Here is a 20,355-nt window from a genome sequence, read left to right on the forward strand (position 1 = left end):
ATTTTCATAACATCTTCCCTCCTTAAATCTGCATTTCTTATCTTGTGGTAACGATATTGTCAAATTGCATTTCTATTTCTACCAACAGTTTCCTTGGCATCCTACCCTAATGAAAATCTAGTACCTTATGTCAAATGCCACAAATGTGTAACATCACACAAAAAAAGTGACACTCAAAATATTTTTACTAATGTGTTCTACTGATGAGACACAAATAGCTGGTTTTCCTTTGCCACTGAGCTCCCTTGAATTTTTTAGTTATGCTGTGATTTTCCCCCATGCCACCACCTTTCTCCTCTGATAGTTTTAGAAGACTCAGTCTCCAAGGAAGGGGATGGGTAACCAAAAAATAGACCACGTTCCTAGTTTTGTAACTAAAGTTAAAGCCATCAAAATATCTAAAGTTAGTCAGACTTATTAAGTAGTTGAATGTCATGTACTTACAAGAACATGAAGCTAGGTGGGTTAGTATGTAGGAATCTGTGTAGGCAATCAGGGTAGGCAATTAATGTTGATGGAAGAAAACAACCTTGAATAAAAAGTTTTAAGATACATACTTAATGATCTTGAGATGAAAGAATTGCTATTTGACATAAAGGCTGTTACAGCACATTGACTTCAGAACTCAGTGTTCTTTTTCAAAAGACTCTCATTTTTAAAGGGCGATATGTATATGTATTTCTGAGCTGGTTTCTTCCACTTTTTCCCCTTCACGCATGCAGCTAGGTAGATAAAGACTCCTAGTAAGTTAATCATACAAAAAGTTAAAATTCTGTTGCCACCTTTGGCAAGTTAGTAATTCAGATTTATAAGGTATCTTTAAAAATATCTTCTTTGAAAAGCACTGAAAAGACATTTCCTGTACCTTTTGATGTCTGACAGTACCTACAAGAAGCAGAAATTCCACACTGATGCATTGGTCAAGTGAGTGGGGGAAAAGTTGTAGTTAAAATATCACAGCTGTTTTAAGACCAAATAATATTTAAATGTTTTGAAATTTAATTTACATTAATTTTTATTATAAATAATTATACATTTAAAGTATAAATTAAAAAATGTTTTTCCTTTTAAAAATACATCTTGTTGGTTTTCAGCGCCTTATCATAACATTGCTGCTATTTTAATAAAGATTTAAAAAGGTGTATTAATGAGTACATTACTTACATGATTAATACCACTAGATCCTCAACTAGGTATTTATACATGTGCTTGGAACTGTTTAGCCTTTGCTATAAAAATGAGGTACATAGGTACCAAAGTATACTAATAATTTGAAAATTGTTAAATGAATCAATAGCAGCTACATTATACCACATTTTTCATTCATTACTAAATGATAGTCATAGTCATTTCTAAGCTTTTGACAGTTGTAAATTTTCTGTACAGACATTTTAAAGTCAGAGATTTATTACTGAATTTAATTTTTCCTATACCACACCCTAACTTACATCTTACCAAGCCAATTTCTTAGTGAACATTTACCTGGGAGAAGGAGAAAGGAGGGGCTTTCTAGGCCTAATTTGTGTATCAGGTTTCTGAATCCTTGAAGAAGTAGTATGCGTGTGAAATGTGCAAATGCAATAGAAGCATTATGTTTCAAAGCCAAGCGTTTAGAAATTCTGATTTCATTTTCAATTTGTAGTCATTTGTTAAAAAGTATTTACCAAATGCCTATTATGTTCAGGTGCTGTCTTTTTAAGGACAACAAACTTGATTGGATGTGTGTGTGTGTGTGTGTGTGTGTGCGCGTGCTAGTGCACACCCATGCAGGAGACTACTACAGATTTCTCTGTGGGCTTAAAATATTCCAGTGCAAGGTTTTCAAGCTTTAATTCCAATGATTGCTTCATTTATTTGATAATTGTATATTTTCCTTCAAGATGGAAAGGGAATTTCATTTCGTAGTTTTAAAGATGTTCACCATTTGCTTGATATGTTTTTTTACAGTGTCCATTTATGGAATTTGGTTCTATGATAAGGAAGAATGCCAAAGAATTGCAGAGCTTATGAAAAAGTAAGTGCTGAATGACTACATACCACTTTTCAGGACCTGCTGCTTTTGTTTGTATTTCTAAGGGTGCATAATAATCTTAAAAGAATATGTCTCTTACAGCAAGCCTTTTCAAATGGTTGGTAAAATACTGCCTATTACTATAGAAATGAAAAATAGACATAAATCCACCCTTTTACATTTTCTAGATAACATTCATCATGTGGGATGGCTCACCTCATTTTTTCTGCATGTGTGAAATGCCTGTCATAGGAGTCGTTCCAGATAGCAATTTTCCTTCGTATCTTCCTTATTTGTAATTTAGCATTTTTTTCTTTGAAAGTTACCAGTATGTCTATTAGTAAAAAGAACATTCAGAGGCATTCTAAAAGGCTGCTCCAGATCCTCCGAGGTCCATCTTTCATGTCCTTCCTGCCCTCAGTGCCTTCCTTGAACTGCACACCCGTACTTGTAGAGGCTCAGAACGCCCTCTCACCGTGGACGCTGTTGAGTACACAGGACAGTCTTTGTTTTCCACCTCTGTGGGAATATATGAGTTAACATTAATTTAGTGATCACTAGACAGCCTCTCTCTCTGTCTAGCTCTTCCTGTCTCTCTGTCTCTCTCTGGTTACTAGTTTCTTTTTCTTCTAATCTTGTGATTTGTCCCATTCTGTATTTTGGGAAACTTAAATCACTGCCTGACTATCCCACTCCTGCCTTCCCTGGTTTCACTGAAAGAAGGCCCAGGTAAGCATGCTTTTTTCTCTGTGACTGGTTAGCTCTTTGACCAGTTCTTGAGCCCCAGGGCCTGGTGCTGTAAGGTAGTTATTTTCCTGCTGTTTATGGAGCTGCTTCAGAGCCGCAGAATGTATGCTGCAGGGGTCCCCAAACTTTTTACACCGGGAGCCAGTTCACTGTCCCTCAGACCATTGGAGGGCCGGACTATAAAAAAAACTATGAACAAATCCCTATGCACACTGCACATATCTTATTTTAAAGTAAAAAAACAAAACGGGAACAAATATAATATTTAAAATAAAGAACAAGTAAATTTAAATCAACAAACTGACCAATATTTCAATGGGAACTATGCTCCTCTCACTGACCACCAATGAAAGAGGTACCCTTCCAGAAGTGCGGCGGGGGCCGGATAAATGGCCTAAGGGGGGGCCGCATGTGGCCCGTGGGCCGTAGTTTGGGGACCCCTGGTATGCTGTGTCTCAGGGTCACTGGACTCAGCTGAGCACATAGTGTGGCTGCAGCCCACACCATTTGACAAAGCATCTCCATATGGAAAAGAACAATTTCCAATTATAAATGTTGGGCAATGAAATTAGTAAAAAAGGACCCCAAAAGTGAGACTTGGGGAACATTTTTTAATAAATATAATTGGTTTCAGAAATTCTAGCTTGTGATAGCTAATTTTAGGTAACTAGCTCAGCTTTCAGATGGTGATTGTGTTCAAACTGGTATTTACCACTATAACAACTAGTTCTTAGAACATTCATGTTATTGTAAACTGTGCAGTGGATAATAATAGCAGGATTTCATGTAGATTAAAAATTTCCCTATAGCTCAGCCAAGAGGCCACATTAAATGGTTAGCATTCTGCAATAATTACTTAACAGCTGGGCAGGAAATTGATTGTTGACTAGCAATAGCAACTGATGTGTATGGATTCAAGCCCTTCCTCATGTAGAATTAAATCTTGCAATGAATTCTCAGATCTCTTCCACCACTAACTTCATGGCTTTTATAAAAGAATTTGAGTTGAAAGTAAAAGCACACAAAAGGGAAGAGTATTTTTATTATCAGTGCCACCTAGCAGCATGTAGGAGCAATCTGGTCTCCCTTCTGTGTTGTTTTCAGGAAAACAGAAAACACGCCTCAGTGCTTGTTTTTTTAATGCCCCTCTGCTAGAATGGCATCTTTGCTGTGCTGACTGCCTGAGAATCACAAGGTCCGAGCTGGTGGAATTGACCTTGCTCCAACTTGAAGGCACTTGTAATGAAGGGGGGGAGAGTGATTTGCCGAGCCACTTGTACAGTCAGTCTTTCAGAACTCAGAAACTGGGTCTCCTCGGCAATGAGGGAGCCCTTTTAGTGCTCCAAGTGAGGAGCTGGCAGGCTGTTTCTGAAAAAGGCCAGAGTCGATGTTTTTCTGTGAGGCTACGCTGTCTGTCACAACTACTCAACCCTTTGGTTAGTGTGAGGAGGCAGCTGTACACCACATGGCTGTGTCTGTGACATGCCTGTCTTACAGGCACCACAGGGCCTCGGCTAGAGTTTGCCTACCCCTACTCCAGGTTCATATGCCTTGTCAGTGTATTCAGAACCTCAGCTCTCATTTTTCTTCTTCTAGTTCTCAAGCAGTCTTATTTCTGGACAGAAGCAACTGGGTGGGAATTGGATGGTTTTAGAAATCATGGGTGTTGAATTGGTTTTTCCTGTGTGAGTCTTCTCCTCTACTTTTCCAGCCTCACTCGTTATGAACAGCTGAAAGCCCATCAAGGAGCCGGAGCAGGAATCTCCCCAGTGACCCTCAGTTCAGGAGAGGGAAAGGAAGTAGATATCTTACAAATGCTCACCAAGGCCAAAGATGAATATACAAAGGTGAGTTTTGTCTTCTCTGTGGTACATAATTCCCATTGTGGAATGCACTCATTAAGAAAGGCTTACCTGCACTATTCCTTCCCACTAAACAAAATTATATGAAAAATAAAATCTTCATTTGCTTTTAATAGGCTAAAGAAGACTACTTCTACATGATTAAAAAGTAGCCTGAGAAATCAGTAACCTTCATATATATAAGTATTATCCAATCAGAAGATCTACTAGAAGACCCCTTTTAAATACCAACAAACTAATATAAATTCTTTGGAATAAAATTGCAAAAAATAAGCAAAACCTATATAAAGAAAGCTTAAATGCTCCTGAAAGGCATAAAAATAGACTTGAACAAATGAAATATATGTCCTAATCTTAGATAAGGATATAAAACTTCAAGTTCTCACTTCCCAATAAATCTATTGATAAATTTAAGACGATTCCTAAACAAATACAAATTGATTTCTTTTTTTATATTCTGGTATCAGACAAGTAGATTATAGGGTTCTTGTGGAGAAATACACAAGTAAGAATAGCTGGGGATAACCCTGGCCAAGAAGAGCACTGCTGAGAGGAGGCGGGCAAACTCCACCCACCTGGCACTAAGACAGCGATGCCTAAACGCATACAGAAGAGTGATATTGGTGTTGATTCATGAATAGCCAGCTAGACCAGTGGGACAGGTGAGGAAGTCCAAGTTGAGACCCCAGTGTATATGAAATTTAGGATATGACAAATATGAAAATCCCAAATCAGTTATTTGAGTAGATTTTTAAATAAATGGTGTTATGATACCTGTTAGCCATTTGGAAAAATACAGAATTGGATCTCTGCCTCATGCCATATACAGGATGAATTAAAAATATATTAGACATTTAACTGTAAAAATAAAACTAGTCAGGTACCAGAAGAAAATTTGAATGGATTTCTTTATAATCTGGGAAAAGGAAATCTTCCTGTGACTCGAAACTCAAAAGCAATTAATTCAACTACATTAAATAAAAATATAAAGTATTGCATGGTTTTAAAAAAGTACAAGTAAAAAAAAATAAAAAATAAAAAAAAATAAAAAAGTACAAGTAATGTGAAAGAACACTAAAAATGAAGAAAAAATATTTACACCATATTACAGAAAGAGGGTTAACTTATCTATTTTATAAAGTGCTTTTACAAAAATTGAGAAGTAAGGCCCTGGTCGGTTAGCTCAGTTGGTTAGAGTGTTGTCCTGAAATGACAAGGTTGCAGGTTCAGTCCTGGTCAGGGCACACACTGGGAAGCAGCCGATGAGTGCTCGACTGAGTGAAACAATAAATGAATGCTTCCCTTCTCCCTTCCCACCTCTCCCTTCCTCTCTCTATCTCTCTTAAAATCAATCAAATTAAAAAAAAAATTAAGCTCTGGTTGAATAGCTCTGTTGGTTGGAGCATCGTCCCAGATCACGAAAGTTGGCATTCGATTCCCTGGTCAGGGCACATATAGGAGCAGCTTGATGTTCCTGTCTCTCTCTCCTTGTCTATCTCAAAAATGAATAAATGAATGAAGAAGTAAAAGATTAGCACTCCCTTGAAACAGGCAAAAATTAATTTAAGAGAAAAGAGCCTGAGTGACATCAGAGAAATGGCGCTGTGAGGGGTGCTCCCGATATTTCCCCCTGAAATTTCAACAAATTCAACAAATAGAGACAGAAAAACAATCTCAGGAGCATCTTAAATACACATACACCAAACAAAGGTACGATTGGGTGAAAAGGTGGCTGAATATATAATCCACTCTGAAGGAAATAAGACGGAGAACGGAGTATTCTGCTTTCCTCACTGATCTGAGGAAGGGCCGCTTTTGCTTGGAACCAAGAGGAAAGGAGGGCTGAGGCCAAGGGAAGAAGCTGGACCAGGGCAGATGATCAAGCCGAGGAGAGAGCGCACCAGCGGCTCAGCCTGAGATTGCAGATGCAGAGCTAGCGCCAGCAGCCGACTCTGGCAGAAGTGGCCAAACGGGTTTCCTGCGGAGGCTGGAACCAGAGTGTCTTTGGGCTTTGTTCGCTCCTGGTCTGCGATTGTGGGTGGTGTGTGAATGGCTCTACCTGGCACTTCTGGCATGGGCACACATGTTTGTAGACGAGGGAGGGGGCTAGGCCGGAGACTGTCAGCAGTGGACTTATGCGTGGGCTGTAGCCAGAGTTTCTGTGTGGTCCTGGCTCCCTGACCAACAGTGCAGGAAGTGCACAGGGCTGGGATCCCTAGGCCTGGACCTGTCCGGGCGGGGTGCCTCTGCCAGCTAATACAGGCTATAAAACACATTCTGGTGGAGCAGACCTCAGAGAGCACTGTGGAAGTGGTGGGGGCTGGACACTGGGCACGCAAACAGCTTGCTGTGGGCTACCAAACAAGACACAAGGGAGAAGAACTGCAGAGCGCTGAGGCAAACTGGACATACCTAGGGACCCTTAGAAAGGAGCCTGACGAGCAATTGGCTCCCTGCCCTGCCTGCTTTTGCTGGTGGCTTTGGTTTACAAAGCCTTACTCAGAATTGTGCTTTGAGTGGACCTGGAGGAGGGACTTGGCAGCTCTTAGGGCCTCTTGCTCTGCAAGCAGTGGTTGGGACAACTTCCTGCCAGCTGATACAGGTTACAAAGTGTATTCCTGTGGAGCAGACCTCAAAGAGCACTGCAGAAGTTGTGTGGGCTGGGCTGTGGGCTTCCAACAGGGCACAAGGGAAAAAAGCCTGGGGAGAGTAGAGCCTCAGAGTGCTAAGGCACACTAGACATGCCCAGAGGCTCTTAGAAAGGCACCTGAAAAGCAGTCAGCTCCCTGCCCTGCCTGCTTACGCTGGTGGCTCAGGTTGGCAAAACCTTAACCAGAACTGTGCTTTGAGCAGGGCTGGAGGGGGAACTTGGTAGCTCTTAGAGCCTCTTGCTCTGCAAGCAGTGGCTGGGGCTACTTCACAGCTGGGTCCCCAGACTGCTGGCTCAGAAAGGAGAGACATGAAGAGAGGCACCGGGAAAACTGACTCTCCCATTGTCGGAGACCCTAACAAGCCTTGCCTACCAACGAGACTCAGGCCTAGCTTATGTCACTGCCATAGTGACACATCAATTGCAAATCCCTACTCAAGAGTGCTGCAGGGGCAAAACCTGTGGTACAGCACCACCAGTCAAAAAGAGAAGGAAAAAAGAAAAAAGAAAATAACCTCTCAAAACCAGGAAAAAAATCACATTTTTTATAACTTTTCTCCATTTTTTTCTTGTATTTTTCATCTTTTCTTTTTTTTATTTTGGTCATTTTATCCTCTTTCCATCTTATTATTTCCTTTTCATTTTGAACTTTATTACCCATAGGTGTTACATTTTCCATTCTTTTTTTTTTTTTATGAGGGTTACATTCCAAAAACCTTAACTCTTTTATTTTCTTCTTCTTTTCTCTTTCACTTTTTCTCTCATTCAATTGTCATTTACAAACAAATTATTTTATTCTGGATTCAAATTTTTTCTTTGTGGCATTTTGTGTGTTTTTTTTACTTTGTTTTTTTTTATTTCTTTGTCATCCCCCTCCCCAACTCTGGCTCTGTGTTCTGTGTAGTTTTTGTTCCACTTAGCACAATAGAATTTTCATTATTTCACTGTATTTTTTCAATTTTTTATCATCTCTTATTAGTGTTATTAACAATACCACTCTCAAATGCCATTAAGTAAAAAGAAATCAAATATCATGGATACAAAAGACAGAGATGTAGCTCATATAGGTGAGGAAAACTCTATAGAAAATATTTCAATTGCTTGGAAACCTTGGAGTGAAATGACAGAGAATTAAAAACTGAAGTCCTGAAAATACTCAGGGAAATACAAGAAAGCATGGAAAGGCAATTTAGAGAGCTCAAAAACAAATTCAATGAACAAAAAGAATACATCACCAAGGAAATTGAAACTATGAAAATGAATCAAACAGAGATGAAAAACTCAATTCATGAACTGAAAAACGAGGTAACAAGCTTAGCTAATACAACAGGCCAGGTAGAGGAGAGAATTAGTGACATAGAAGACAAGCAACTAGAGACACTACAGAGAGAAGAGAGAGACTCACGAATTTAAAAAAATGAGAAAGCCCTATAGGAATTGTCTGACTCCATCAGAAAGAGCAACATAAGAATAATGGGTATATCAGAAGGAGAAGAGAGAGAAATGGAATGGAGAACATATTCAAACAAATAATATATGAGAACTTCCCAAGCCTGTGGAAAGAATTAGAGCTTCGAATTCAAGAAGCAAACAGAACACTGAATTATCTTAACCCAAATAGACCTATTCCACATCATAATGAAATTATCACAAACCAATGACAAAGAAAAAATCCTCAAGGCAGCCAGGGAAAAGAAGAATACAACATATAAAGGAAGGCCCATTAGGTTATCATCAGATTTCTCAGCAGAAACTCTACAAGCCAGAAGAGAGTGGACCCCAATATTTAAAGTTATGAAAGAGAGGAACTTCCAGCCAAGAATACTATATCCATCAAAGCTATCCTTCAAATACAAAGGGGAAATAAAAACATTCACAGATACAGAAAAGATGAGGGAATTTATCATCAGAAAACACCCACTCAAGAAATACTAAAGGGGGTTATCTGACCAGATACAAAGAACAAAAGAAAACAAAACAAAACTACAAGTAAAAGCTCCATCAAGATTACAATAAAAACAAGATTAGTCTGTGACAACAAAAACAAAAAAGGGGAAAGGACAAAGATTAACAGTAGCAAAGGAGGATGGAGTGCAGAAGCACTCATGAGATAATGTACTACAATGAACATGATATGTATCCTTTCTATTACTCAATGGTAACCACTCTTGGAAAAACCACTACAGAAACACATGGCTTAAGAAACAGAGGAAAGAAGTATGAAATACAACCAAACAAAAACAAATGATAGACAAATAAAAGAGAAGAACCAAACAAGATACAGAGCTATCAGAAAGCAATATATAAAATGGCAATAGGAAACCCTCAAGTGTCAATAATTACATTAAATGTAAATGGATTGAACTCACCAATAAAAAGACACAGAGTAGCAGAATGGATTAAATAAGAAAATCCAACTGTATGCTGTCTTCAAGAAACACATCTAAGCTACAAGGATAAAAACAAATTCAAAGTGAAAGGTTGGAAAACGATTCTCCAAGCAAATAACATCCAAAGAAAAGCAGGTGTAGTCATACTCATATTTAACAATGCTGACTACAAGATAGCAAATGTAATCAGAGACAAATATGATCATTTCATAATGATAAAGGGCACATTGTTCAAGAAGACATAACACTTCTTAATATATATGCACCAAACCAAGGAGCACCAAAATATATAAGATATCTACTAACCTAAAAATAAAAACTGACAAAAATACAGTCATATTTGGAGACCTCAATACATCGCTGTTGGCTATACATCGTTCATCCAACAGAAAATCTAAAGAAATATTGGCTTTAAACGAAACACTAGAACAATTGGATATGATAGACATCTACAGGACATTTCATCCCAAAGCACCAGAGTATACATTTTTCTCTAGTGTACATGGAACATTCTCAAGAATTGACCATATGTTGGGCCACAAAAATAACATCAACAAATTCAGAAAGATTGAAATTATACCAAGCATATTTTCTGAATTCTAGCTTTGAAACTAGAATTCAACTGCAAAAAAAAGTAAACCCACAAAAATGTGAAAATTAAACAACATACTTCTAAAAAATGAGTGAGTCAAAGAAGAAATAAAAGAGATCAAAAGATACAGACAAACGAAAATGACAATACGACATATCAGAATCTTGGGGATGCAGCAAAAGCAGTAATAAGAGGGAAGTTCATATCACTACAGGCCTATATAAATAAACAAGAGAGAGCCCAAGTAAACAATTTAACTACTTCTTAAGGAACTAGAAAAACAAGAACAAAGGCAACCTAAAACCAGCAGAAGAAAGGAAATAATAAAAATCAGAGCAGAAATAAATGAAACAGAGAACAGAAAAAACTATAGAAAAAATCAATAATACAAGGAGTGGTTCTTTGAAAAGATCAATAAAATTGATAAACCCTTGGCAAGACTCACTAAGGAAAAAAGAGAAATGACTCATATAAACAAAATCCAAAATGAAAGAGGAGAAATCATCACAGGTATCTTAGATATACAAAGAATTATTGTAGAACACTATGAAGTACATGCCACCAAATTTAACAATCTAGAAGAAATGGATAAATTTCTAGAACAATACAATCTTCCTAGACTGGGTCATGAAGAAGTAGAAAGCCTAAACAGAGAGGAAATAGAAACAACTATCAAAAACCTCCCCAAAAATAAAAGTCCAGGGCCAGACGGCTATACTAGTGAATTCTTTTTTTTTTTTATCCTTCTTAAGTTGGAAAGGTGGAGGCAGTCAGACAGACTCCCGCATGTGCCCGACTGGAATCCACCAGGCATGCCCACCAGGAGGCGTCGCTCTGCCGCAATCAAAGCCATTCTAGCATCTGAGGCAGAGGCCACAGAGCCATCCTCAGCACTGGGGCAAACTTTGCTCCAATGGAGCCTCGGCTGCGGGAGGGGAAGAGAGAGACAGAGAGGAAGGAGGGGGGAGGGGTGGAGAAGCAGATGGGCACCTCCCCTGTGTGCCCTGGCCGGGAATCGAACCCGGGACTCCAGCACGCCAGGCCGATGCTCTACCACTGAGCCAACCGGCTAGGGCTATACTAGTGAATTCTATTAAACATTCAAAGAAGACTTGGTTCCTGTTCTACTCAGTCTTCCAAAAAATTGAAGAAGAAGCAATACTTCCAAACACATTTTATGAGGCCAACATAACCCTCATATCAATACCTGGCAAATACAACACAAAGAAAGAAAACTACAGACCAATATCTCTAATGAACACAGATGGTAAAATATTCAAGAAAATACTAGCAAATCAAATACAACAATACATTAAAAAAATAATTCATCATGATCAAGTGGGACTCATCCCAGAATCACAAGGATGGTTCAACATACATAAAACAGTTAACGTAATACACCATATCAACAAAACAAAGAACAAAAACCATATGACCCTATTAATAGATGCAGAAAAGGCATTTGATAAAATACTACACCATTTTATGTTTAAAACACTCAACAAAATGGGTATAGAAGGAAAATATCTCAACATAATAAAGGCTATTTATGACAAACCATCAGTAACATCATATTAAATGGCATAAAACTGAGAACTTTTCCTCTAAAATCAGGAACAAGATAGGGTTGTCTGCTCTCTCCACTCTTATTCTACATAGTGCTGGAAGTTCTAGCCAGAGTAATCAGACAAGAGAAAGAAATAAAAGGCATTTATATTGGGAAAGAAGAAGTAAAGGTTTCACTTTTTGCAGATGATATGATCCTATACATCAAAAACCCCAAAGACTCCACAAAAAGACTATTAGAAACAATAAACCAATACAGTAAGGTCACAGGATACAAAATTAATATACAGAAGTCTATTGCCTTCCTATATGCCAACAATGAAATATCAAAAAACGCACTCAAAAAAATAATCTCCTTCTTGGTCGCAACAACAACAACAACAAAAATACCTAGAAATAAACATAACAAAGAACCTAAAGGACCTATATAATGAAAACTACAAAGCTTTATTAAGGGAAATAAAAAAAGATACAATGAAATGGAAAAATATTTCTTGTTCTTGGATAGGAAGAATAAATATAGTCAAAATGACCATATTACTCAAAGCGATATACAAATTTAATGCAATTCCCATCAAAATTTCAATGTCATTTTTTAAAAAAAATGGAACAAAAAATTATCAGGTTTATATGGAACTATAAAAAACCCCGTATAGCCAGAGCAATCCTAAGGAAAAAGAACGAAGCTGGGGGCATTACAATACCTGACTTTAAATTATATTATAGAGCCATGCTAATCAAAACAGCATGGTATTGGCAGAAAAATAGACACTCAGACTAATGGAACAGAATAGAGAGCCCAGAAATAAAACCACATATATATGATCAAATAATTTTTGATAAAGGGGCCAACAACACAATGGAGCAAAGAAAGCCTCTTCAATAAACGGTACTGGGAAAATTGGAAAGCCACATGCAAAAGAATGAAACTCGACTACAGTTTGTCTCCTTGTACTAAAATTAATTCACAATGGATCAAAGATCTAAATATAAGACCTTAAACAATACATTACATAAAAGAAAACATAGGTACTAAACTCATGGACTTTGGCCATAAAGAGCACTTTATGATTTTGACTCCAAAGGCAAAGGAAGTGAAGGCAAACATAAATGAATGGGACTAGATCAGAATAAGAAGCTTTTGCTCAGCAAGAGAAACTAACAACAAAATAGACAGCCAACTAAATGGGAGATGATATTTCCAAACAACAGCACAGATAAGGGCCTAATATCCAAAATATACAAAGAACTCATAAAACTCAACCAGAAACAGGCAGACAATCCAATAAAAAAAAATGGAAAGAGGACATGAACAGACACTTCTCCCAGGAAGAAATACAAATCAAATGGTCAATAGATATATGAAAAGATACTCATCGTCATTAGCTATTAGAGAAATGCAAATCAAAACTGCAATGAGATACCACCTCACACCTGTTAGATTAGCTATTATCAACAAGACAGGTAATAAGTGTTGGCGAGGCTGTGGAGAAAATGGAACCTTCATTCACTGCTGGTGAGAATGTAAAGTAGTACAACCACTATGGAATAAAGTATGATGGTTTCTCAAAATATTAAGAATAGAACTACAATATGACCCAGCAATCCCTCTACTGGGTATATACCTCAAAACTCAAAACATTGGTACGTAAAGACACGTGCAGCCCCATGTTCATTGCTGCATTGTTTACAATGGCCAAGACATGGAAACAACCAAAAAGCCCTTCAATAGATAACTGGATAAAGAAGATGTGGCACATATATATATATATACACTATGGAATACTACTCAGCCATAAGAAATGATGACATCGGATCATTTACAACAACATGGATGGACCTTGATAACATTATACGGAGTGAAATAAGTAAATCAGAAAAAACTAAGAACTATATGATTCTATAGATAGGTGGGACACAAAAATGAGACTCATGGACATGGACAAGAGTGTGGTGGTTACTAGGGGGAGGGGATAGGAGGAAAGGGAGGTGGGGGGGGGAGGGGAGAGGCACAAAGAAAACCAAATAGAAGGTGAGGTAAGACAATTTGACTTTGAGTGATGGGTATGCAACAAACCTTCAATGTAAGAGAAAAAAATGAATTTAGTTAAAATTGTATATTGTTAAGTTTTGTGGAAATGTCAGAACTAGTTGACATTTTATTTCTTAAATATTTGTGTAGTTCTTAACTTTTTCCCTAAAAAGACCTAGAAATAAGTGACAATCAAATAGCAATAAACACCTCTAGCCCCAGAATATTTTTTTCTTAATACTATTTTCTCATAAAAGGTATCAGGGCTCTTAAAGAAAATCCTGATTTCAGGTCTGGGGTCTGAAAATCGAACAAAGAGGGTCACATGAAAGGGGCACACAGTGGTCAGCTTGACAGGACCATCAACCAAAGTAACACATTTTGACATCAACGAGAATGACTGCAGTGGATTGAAACCCACTGACTATATATAATCTATGAGTTCCTGATGATGAGAGAGAGCACGCAACCCAAATGTAAAACAAAACTAAAATAATTGTTGACTATCTTTGGAGGTACTAGAACATTAGCTTTTGCCTCAGAAAATTGGTAGTTATGGGAAACAATTAAGCATTTATTCTACCTGGCCAGTATCGACTGTATTTCAGAGTAACCAAATAATCCTGGTTGATGAGAGAAATTCTTCTCTATTAAAGAATTTCAAGAATTCTCCTTCTAAATGTAGATAGAATGATAGAACTTAAAAACACCCTAGTAAAATAACTGATTCAGGCAATGATCATCAGTAAGGTTAATATTATGAGAAGGACTGAGGGAAACTTGACCGTGGAAGGGTTAGGCTGCCACAACCTGAACCCATTGGTCAGCATTATCAAAAATTGAATAACCAGACATTATGTGCCTTCTAATTTGATATAACGCAGTGATTTTCAACCTTTTTTACACCTGGGAACCAGTGAAAATAGAATTATTTTGGGGACCACTAAGGCAAAAATCACCCTGAGCATAAGCAATTTGACTAAGATAGTTGAGTCTACAATCTTCATACAACATCAGGGGGGTTAACTCTTTTGTGGACCAGCACAAAATTTCTGGTGGACTAGTCTGTGGACTGGTGGTTGAAAAACTGATATAATGTAAATGTACTTTGAGATATTCTTGCCGAAAGAGTCGATCCAGATCTAAGTCTTGAGATCTAACTTTCGAGTTTACAGAAAATGAAAGGGAGGAGGAGAAAACAAATGACACCACAATGAAGCACTCAGAAAAGTCCTGAATGAAGTGGGACATATTAAGGGACCATTGACTTAGCTTCTGACATGCCTTTCACATGCCTTTGACTTGATTGTTGCCTCACCCTTGATTGTTAGACTGTGAACTCCTTGAGTACAAAGAACATCTCTTATTCATCTTTCTTTGGAGTTCCTGGCACATGATAACTTCTAAATCAGGGGTTCTCAACCTGTGGATCGCGACCCCGCTGGGGTCGCGATCCACAGGTTGAGAACCGCTGTTCTAAATAAACGGTTATTGAATGAATGAATGAATATGAATATGAATAAATTAGACTTTCATCCTTTTTCAAAGGGCTTGGACACAGATGCTTTCATTCCAGTTTCAATGAGTAACAACTGTTTCTATATTCGTCGTTTACTTTGTTTAATTCTTCGTCTTTGAAAGGGATCCCAGTGACTTGGCAACTAGTCAAATAATTATACTTTATTAATTGTACTATGTTAAGCACACTAATGATTAATCATAAAAAGTCACATTTTACCCTCCAGAAACTTAGGTTCTATATGGCCATATTGAATATGTTCTAAATGCACATATTGAGCAAATACTTATTTTTCTTCCTCTCTCCTCTCAGCATGTGCACATACACACACATCTGCACACAATACTGTTTCTATTTTATTTTTTTACACCTTAAAAATCTTCTGGCTGGGAACAGACTGTGCCTCCTTGGCCTTGCCAATTCTTAGAGTAAAGGGCCCAGCCAGAAACGTGCCTTTGATATTCAAACTAACCCTCCAGAGCCATCCATCCTTCTACTGTCCAACCATCTACACCACGAGGCAATATTGCCCCACCTTAATCATCTCAGGACCCAGACAGGCAGTAGGGACCAACCTACAGGTGATATTTTGCTAAAAGAATTTGAACTAGCTGATCCTAAGTTGCAGAATCTCCCGGAAAGGCTCTAATCTTGATTCTCCCTCCTGACCATCCTGAGGCTTCCCCAGGTGGCCCCACGTGGTGGGCTGTGTCTCCTGTTTCTAAGACTTGTGAGTATAATGAACTTTGTTTCCTGAGCCTTTCCAGTGTCTCCTCTTGTAGCTGCACCCGAGTGTCTCATAAAATAATACAGTACACACACACTCATCCTGGGTTTGGAGACTTCAGCCAGGGGTCCCCAAACTTTTTACACAGGGGGCCAGTTCACTGTCCCTCAGACCGCTGGAGGGCCGCCACATACAGTGCTCCTCTCACTGACCACCAATGAAAGAGGTGCCCCTTCCGGAAATGCAGCGGGGGCCCGGATAAATGGCCTTAGGGGGCTGCATGCGGCCCGCGGGCCGTAGTTTGGGGATGCCTGCTTATACTAAACCTGCAACGTGGAATGACTTCCCCCGTCATCTTATTTGCCCTTTAGACTTTAGATATCTCTCAAGGCCCAGTGGAAATGCCACTTTTTATGTGGAGTTTTCCCAGATCACTTTATTCAAATTAATTATTCTTTGCACAGAACTCACTAGTCTATTAGTATTTAGAACTTATTTTGTTCTTTCCTCATTTATTACAGTTAACTCAACTTCTCCCATTATACTGTTAACTTGTTGAGGTTGAAACAATGTTCTGTTCATTTTTATGCTTTTACATATTGGTTCTTACAATGTTGACAGGAAGTACAGATATTCAGTCAAATACATGTCATAGACATACTGTTAATTGCTCCAACTGTGAGGTAAATAACAGAAGAAATTATTTTAACAGACAGATGATGTCATGTCACCCATATGATCGTGTTACTGTCCTGGTCTAAATCCTTCTTGTTTTCTTATTTCCTAATATATGTGAACCTGTGGGTTCTTCCAACCTCCCATCACATGGCCTCAGATGATTCTTCTAACCCAATACCTTCTATTCCACTGCCCCTACAAATACTTGAAATTCCTACCAAACAAAATAACAATCTTGCTTTCTAAAAGTGCCTTCATGCATTTTCCCATGCTGTCCCCTCTCTTTCTTTACCTGTAAAATATCACAAGTCTTTTTAGACCTGTTGCCCATGTTCTTTGTCCAAGTTATTACCAGCCCAGGCTTTTGTGCTCCCCATTAAAGTCCATTGCATCTTTATATTTGCCTTGGGTTTGTGTTCTCTCCACTCGCGCACACCAGCAGACATTTTAGAAAATGTGGCAATCATGAGCCAGATGGTTCTGAAATACAGGAAAGGGGGAAATGGAAAGAGGGCAAAAAAGAAACAAAGTGGCCCTGGCCTGGTGGCTCAGTGGATAGAGCACTGGCCCGGCCTACAGCTGTCCTGGGTTCAATCCCTGGTCAGGGCACACAGGGGAAGTAATCCTCTGCTTCTCTCCCTCTCTCCTTTCCCCTTCTCTTTCTCTTCCCCTCTCTCAGACAGTGGCTCCATTGGTCTGAGCGTCGGCCCTGGGTGCTGAGGAGAGCTTGGCTGGTCCAAGCATAGGCCTCAAAAAGGGGCTGCCAGGTGGATCCCAGTCAGGGTGCATGTGGGAGCCTATCTCCCCTCCTCTTAAAAAAAAAGAAAATGTTTCTTCAGAATTATTGTTATGAGAAAGTGAAGTTTCCCTTATTAGAAGTATTCAAGAAAAGACTGAATGATTACATATTGGGGATAATATAAAAAAATTTTACTACTCTGGATAAGTGTTAAACTAAATGACTTCTGAGATTCTTCCAAGTCTAAAATTCTTATACTCATGAATATTCCAAAACGTTAGAGGAGGAAACATTCTGTGCTAGAGGTATATGATATTGGTAAAGTGAAGCCTTGTGATACCGGATACAACTTTTTACATAAGATAATGAAGTAATTTTTTTTTTGAGAGAGGGAGGCAGAGAGAGAGAGAGAGAGAGAGAGAGAGAGAGAGAGGAATACTGAGCTGCTCCTGTATGTGCCCTGACCAGGGAATCGAACTGGTAACCTCCATTCTTCTTAACAATGCTCCAACCAACAGAGCTATCTGGCTAGGGCTTAATTTTTTTTAAATTTATTTTTAGAGAGTCAGAGGAAGGGAGACAGAGGGGAAGGGGAGCATTCATTTGCTGTTCCATTCAGTCGTGAATTCTTTGGTTGCTTCCCATGTGTGCCCTGACTGGGGACCCAGCCCACAATCTTGTCATTTCAGGATGATGCTCTTAATTGACTGAGTTAACCGGCCAGGGCCTGATAAAATAATTTGAAAACATTATTTGGGTTAATATTTTGTGCTTTTTCCCCTGAGAAACAACTTCGTATGAATTTGCTATAAAGCAGCAATGGTGTCAATTTGAGTGTTATTTCTACCTCCTTCCTTCTAGTTGACATGCAGATGAGCCATAAAATAACCAAAGCTCAGGAAGAAAAAGAACTAGACCAGAAGTGGTCTATGGGCTAGGGCTACATTATTAGGTTCTTAGTACTCCAAAGTAGACTATTTTGTGTTTTGTGATTTTAGACAAGAATCAATAGTTCTCTTCTAGATAGAGCTGAGATCTATTTATGAAGTTAAATATATTATTGAGAAAAATTAAAGTATAAAAAATAATCCTATAACCCAAAGATATTTATTTTTAATACTTTTTGTGTATTTTCTTTCACACTCTTCTCTTGGCGTAGGTAATATATTATTGTGTGTGATAAAATAGAATTATGTAACATAGTTTTTGAGGCTTTAGAGAAGTGCCTCAGGTTCTCTATGAAGAATCTATTATATATGTTTTTCAAAACTGGTTTTTTCCCAAGTATTTTAAAGTTATTTGGATCAGGAGAAGCATAGAAAATTAAACAACTGGAAATAAGCTACAAACTATTGTGTTGGATTGTTTAATTCTGAGCAATTTGATAGAGAGCGATTTTTTTTTTTAGTAGTAAGAGAGAGAGAGAGACAGGAAGGGAGAGAAATGAGAAGCATCAAAGCATTAATTCCTAGTTGCGGCACCTTAGCTGTTCATTGATTGGTTCTCATATGTGCCTTGACTGGGGTGGGGGAGGCTCCAGTCCAGCCATTGACCTTGGGCTCAAGCCAGAGACCATGGGGTCATGTCTGTGATCCCATGCTCAAGCTGGCAACCCCACATTTAAGCCAGTGACCTCACGGTTTCAATCCTGGGTCCTCAGCATCCCAGGTTGATGCTCCCACTGCACCACCACCTGGTCAGGTGACAGCAGTTTTTATATACAAGCAAGACTTCATAGATAGGTAGACAATTACAGTGACATAGAAAACAGCCCCTGGCAATTTTACCTAGAAATGTCTATCTTTTGTAAGCAAAAGACAGAGCAGCTTCTTGATCCATATGGATATGTGCATACTGAAGGTAGGAAAAATCAATTTGTCTGGGGTTTTTTTTAGCTTGAAATGCAAGGTCCCTGAACTTAGAAAGAATGAAGAAATACAGAAGGATCATTCAGTGATAATGTGCTAAACATCCACTTTTCTTTTAAAAGCAAGCAGAAGTTAAAGTCTTTTTATGCTAAAATTTTGTAAGTGACTCTATCTTAGGCTGTACTCTTGTCTTGTGTTGCTTAGCCATATCTTGAAAAGCCAGGCCAGTTGGTCCTTGCAGCCATATCACTAACCACTGTCATTCACCTAAGAAGAATTAGCAATAACATTTTATGATTCATAAAGTGATTTTACACCCCATTTAATACTACCAATTCCAAATTATTTACAGAATTTTTGGAATAAAAGAATTAGTTCTTTGTACAGTTAATTTTATAAACATAAATGAACAATGTGATAATTGATTCCCTACCTCTATTTCTTTGAATTAGAAAATACAACCCAGTAACTGTAAAACACATTAGGACCCTGAGGTTTCTGAGTGCCATGATTGTGTTTATAGTACATTCCAGTGTGAAATAGTTTCTGATCTGAGGCCTTGACTAAACAGTTGAAACTAACTGTGCTATAACCTATAGATTCAATGCAATTCCTATCAAGATACCAATGGCATATTTCACAGAAATACAGTGTGTCCGTAAAGTCATGGTGCACTTTTGACCAGTCACAGGAAAGCAACAAAAGATGATAGAAATGTGAAATCTGCACCAAATAAAAGAAAAACCCTCCCAGTTTCTGTAGGATGATGTGGCAGCATGTGCGCATGCACAGATGATGACGTAACACTGTGTATATAGCGGAGCAGCCCACGGCCATGTCAGTCAAGATGTGGATGGTACAGAGGAAAGTTCAGTGTGTTCTGTGGCTCGCTAAATTCGAATTCGTGACCAAAGTGCAACGTGAATATTGGCACGTTTATAACGAAGTGCCACCACATAGGAATAATATTACTT

The 20,355-nt window shown here is 38.4% G+C and overlaps 1 protein-coding gene across 2 annotated transcripts in view; it reads left to right on the forward strand.

Moving 5' to 3' along the window:
* Positions 1 to 20,355, forward strand: part of DCP1B (decapping mRNA 1B) — a 71,948-nt gene that overhangs the window by 35,062 nt on the left and 16,531 nt on the right. For both annotated transcript variants that reach the window (XM_066369081.1, XM_066369082.1), the window contains exons 4-5: positions 1,948 to 2,014; positions 4,470 to 4,605. In XM_066369081.1, coding sequence (XP_066225178.1) covers positions 1,948 to 2,014; positions 4,470 to 4,605 — 203 coding nt within the window. The remainder of the gene's footprint in view (positions 1 to 1,947; positions 2,015 to 4,469; positions 4,606 to 20,355) is intronic.

Source organism: Saccopteryx leptura, chromosome 2 (assembly GCF_036850995.1).
Source record: "Saccopteryx leptura isolate mSacLep1 chromosome 2, mSacLep1_pri_phased_curated, whole genome shotgun sequence".
NCBI lineage: Eukaryota > Metazoa > Chordata > Mammalia > Chiroptera > Emballonuridae > Saccopteryx > Saccopteryx leptura.